General features: G+C 43.4%; 1 protein-coding gene across 1 annotated transcript in view; it reads right to left on the reverse strand.

Annotated features, from left to right (window-relative positions):
• The window catches only part of TBX5 (T-box transcription factor 5), an 80,819-nt gene that overhangs the window by 47,048 nt on the left and 31,195 nt on the right, over nt 1–2,576 (reverse strand). The window contains 1 exon segment of the mRNA XM_042441502.1: nt 1,215–1,372. Coding sequence (XP_042297436.1) covers nt 1,215–1,364 — 150 coding nt within the window. The 5' untranslated portion in view covers nt 1,365–1,372.

A 2,576-nucleotide genomic window follows, 5' to 3' on the forward strand; every position in this document is an offset into this window, starting at 1 on the left:
TTAAAAAAAACTATTATTATTATTATTATTATTATTATTATTATTATTATTATTATTATTATTATTATTGCTGAGCCGGGATCGAACCCTGCGTCTGACAGAGAAGGCTAAAAACTCTCCCTCCGCAGGGATCCCTGGCAGTGAAAGCGATGTCAAAGTAGGTTAATGCCGCAGTGCGGACGCAGCCTAGGAAAGCGGATTCGGAGGAAGGTTTCAAGGAAGGCGTTTTTGGGCAACCAAATGGACATTTATTTATTTATTTATTTATTGCAAATTTTCCAATTTGAGAATAATAAATAAGAATAAGAATAATAATAATAATAAGAATTATTCCTTACAAAGGCGCCTTGAACTCTCCGGGATCGACTTCCGAAACTGCGCCACACTATAGCGATCATCCGGTGTTGAGCCCGCTTTAACTGCTCTGGCCCCATGCGAGGGGATTCTGGGTAAAGCAATGGCCCAGATCTCCCTTGCATTACTAAAAAAATAAATGATTCTCTTCCCGGAACCATTTCCCTCTTTCCATTGAGTGATGGCTATTATTATTATTATTATTATTATTATTAGTATTATTATTATTATATACCATCACTCAACAATAATAATACCTTTTTTCCCTTCACCTACAAGTGAAGTTGTGGACTCCTCTGCCCGGCACAGCAATATGGTTATTATTATTATTATTATTATTATTATTATTATTATTATTACTATTTTTATCATCACCATCTGTGGACTAACAAAGGGAAGCCGTAGACTCCCTCCTCCCTGGAGCCAGGATCCACTCCCCTTCGTAGCAAGATGTCTATATCAATATCATTATCATAGTCATCGTCATTATTATTACTGTTATCATCACTGTTATCATTTCCCTTTCTCTGTGGACCACCAAATAAGTCCCACCTGGAGCCAGGATCCATGGGAGCAAGATGGCTATATCATGATCATGATCATGATCATGATCATCATCATCATCAAGATCATGATCATGATCATCAAAATCATGATTATCATCATCATGATCATCATTATCATTTCCCTTCCTCTGGAAGTCGTGGATTCCCTTCTATCTGGAGCCAGCATCCACCGCCCTTGGTAGCAAGGTGGCTATACTGTATTATTATTATTAATATTCCCTCTGCTAGGCAGAGAGAGAGGGCTGGGCACCGGGTGGCTGGCTTTCCCGGCCCAGGGGCCCCGATCCGACTTGCCTGCTGGGTGAAGGCGGCCTGCGGGGAGGAGGGCTGCTTGGTGCTGGCCCCTCCGAGCTGGGCCTCGGCCTTGCCTTCGCCGCCCAGCTCTTTGGCCTCGGCTTCGACGGGGGTCCCGGGCAGTCCGAAGCCTTCTTCGGCGTCGGCCATCTTCCAGTCTGCCAGAGAGAGAGAGAGAGAGAGAGAGAGGAGCCAAGCTGGGTTTCCCAAGGCAAGGATCGGGTCCCCTACCCCCCGAAAATAGGGGTCCCTTGCTAACCCCCAGCTCAGTATTCTCTAAGGCTGTGTCCACACTGGAAAAAGAAGCCGGTTTGGTAGCGCTTCCGCAGCTCTATGGAGGGGCAATGGGGGTGTGACACACACACACACAGAGTGTGTGCCTGTGTGTGTCTGGTTTTGGCCCAAGGAATGGCTGTCAAAGATGTATTGAGAATGGATGAGAGAGAGAGAGAGAGAGAGAGAGAGAGACGGAGGGGGTGTGAGTGTGTGTGAAAGAGACCGGTGTGTGCATTTGTTGCGTTCTGTACCCAGGGACACAGGCTCCAAGTCAACAAAGAGAAGGAGAAAGGGAATTAACCCCCCCATTGAAGGATTCAGAGGTATGGGCTTCCATTGGAAGGAGCCTATATATAAATACATACAAACACACATGCACACACGCACACACACATACATTACACACATACAGTAGAAAAGAGGCATTACATATGGTGTGTGTGCATACACACTCACACACAGGAGGAAAAAAGCCCAGGCACAAGGGGGGGGAAAGGAATTTTATATGGTGTGTGTGTGCGCGCGCGCGCACGCACACACACATGTTTACTCACACACACATACGTATATACACATACACAGAGTAGGGAAAAAAGGAATGGTGTGCGCGCACGCATATATATGCGCGCACACCATTCCTTTTTTCCCCTACTCTATACACATACACACACACACATATATACACACACCCACGCACAGTAAAAAAGGGATTATATATGGTATGTGTGACCATGTATATATGCATATACATGCATAGAGTAGAAAAAAGCCCATGTACAGTAGGAAAGGGGGATTATATACGGTGTGTGCACATATGTGTGTGAGTGTGAGTATACATATACACACACAAAGTAGGGAAAAAGCCGCAGCACAAAATAAGGGATTATATATGGTGTCTGTGCACATATATGTAATATAATATAATATAACATAATATAATCCATATAAATCTGAGACCAGTTCCTAAACGTTTCCTCCTCGGCCTTATTTACTCGACCCCCGCCGTCTGAAACTAAATGATGATCCATACAGATATTATTATTATTATTATTATTATTATTATTATTATTATTATTATTATTATTA

The sequence above is a fragment of the Sceloporus undulatus genome, chromosome 10, assembly GCF_019175285.1.
Source record: "Sceloporus undulatus isolate JIND9_A2432 ecotype Alabama chromosome 10, SceUnd_v1.1, whole genome shotgun sequence".
Taxonomy (NCBI): Eukaryota; Metazoa; Chordata; class Lepidosauria; order Squamata; family Phrynosomatidae; genus Sceloporus; species Sceloporus undulatus.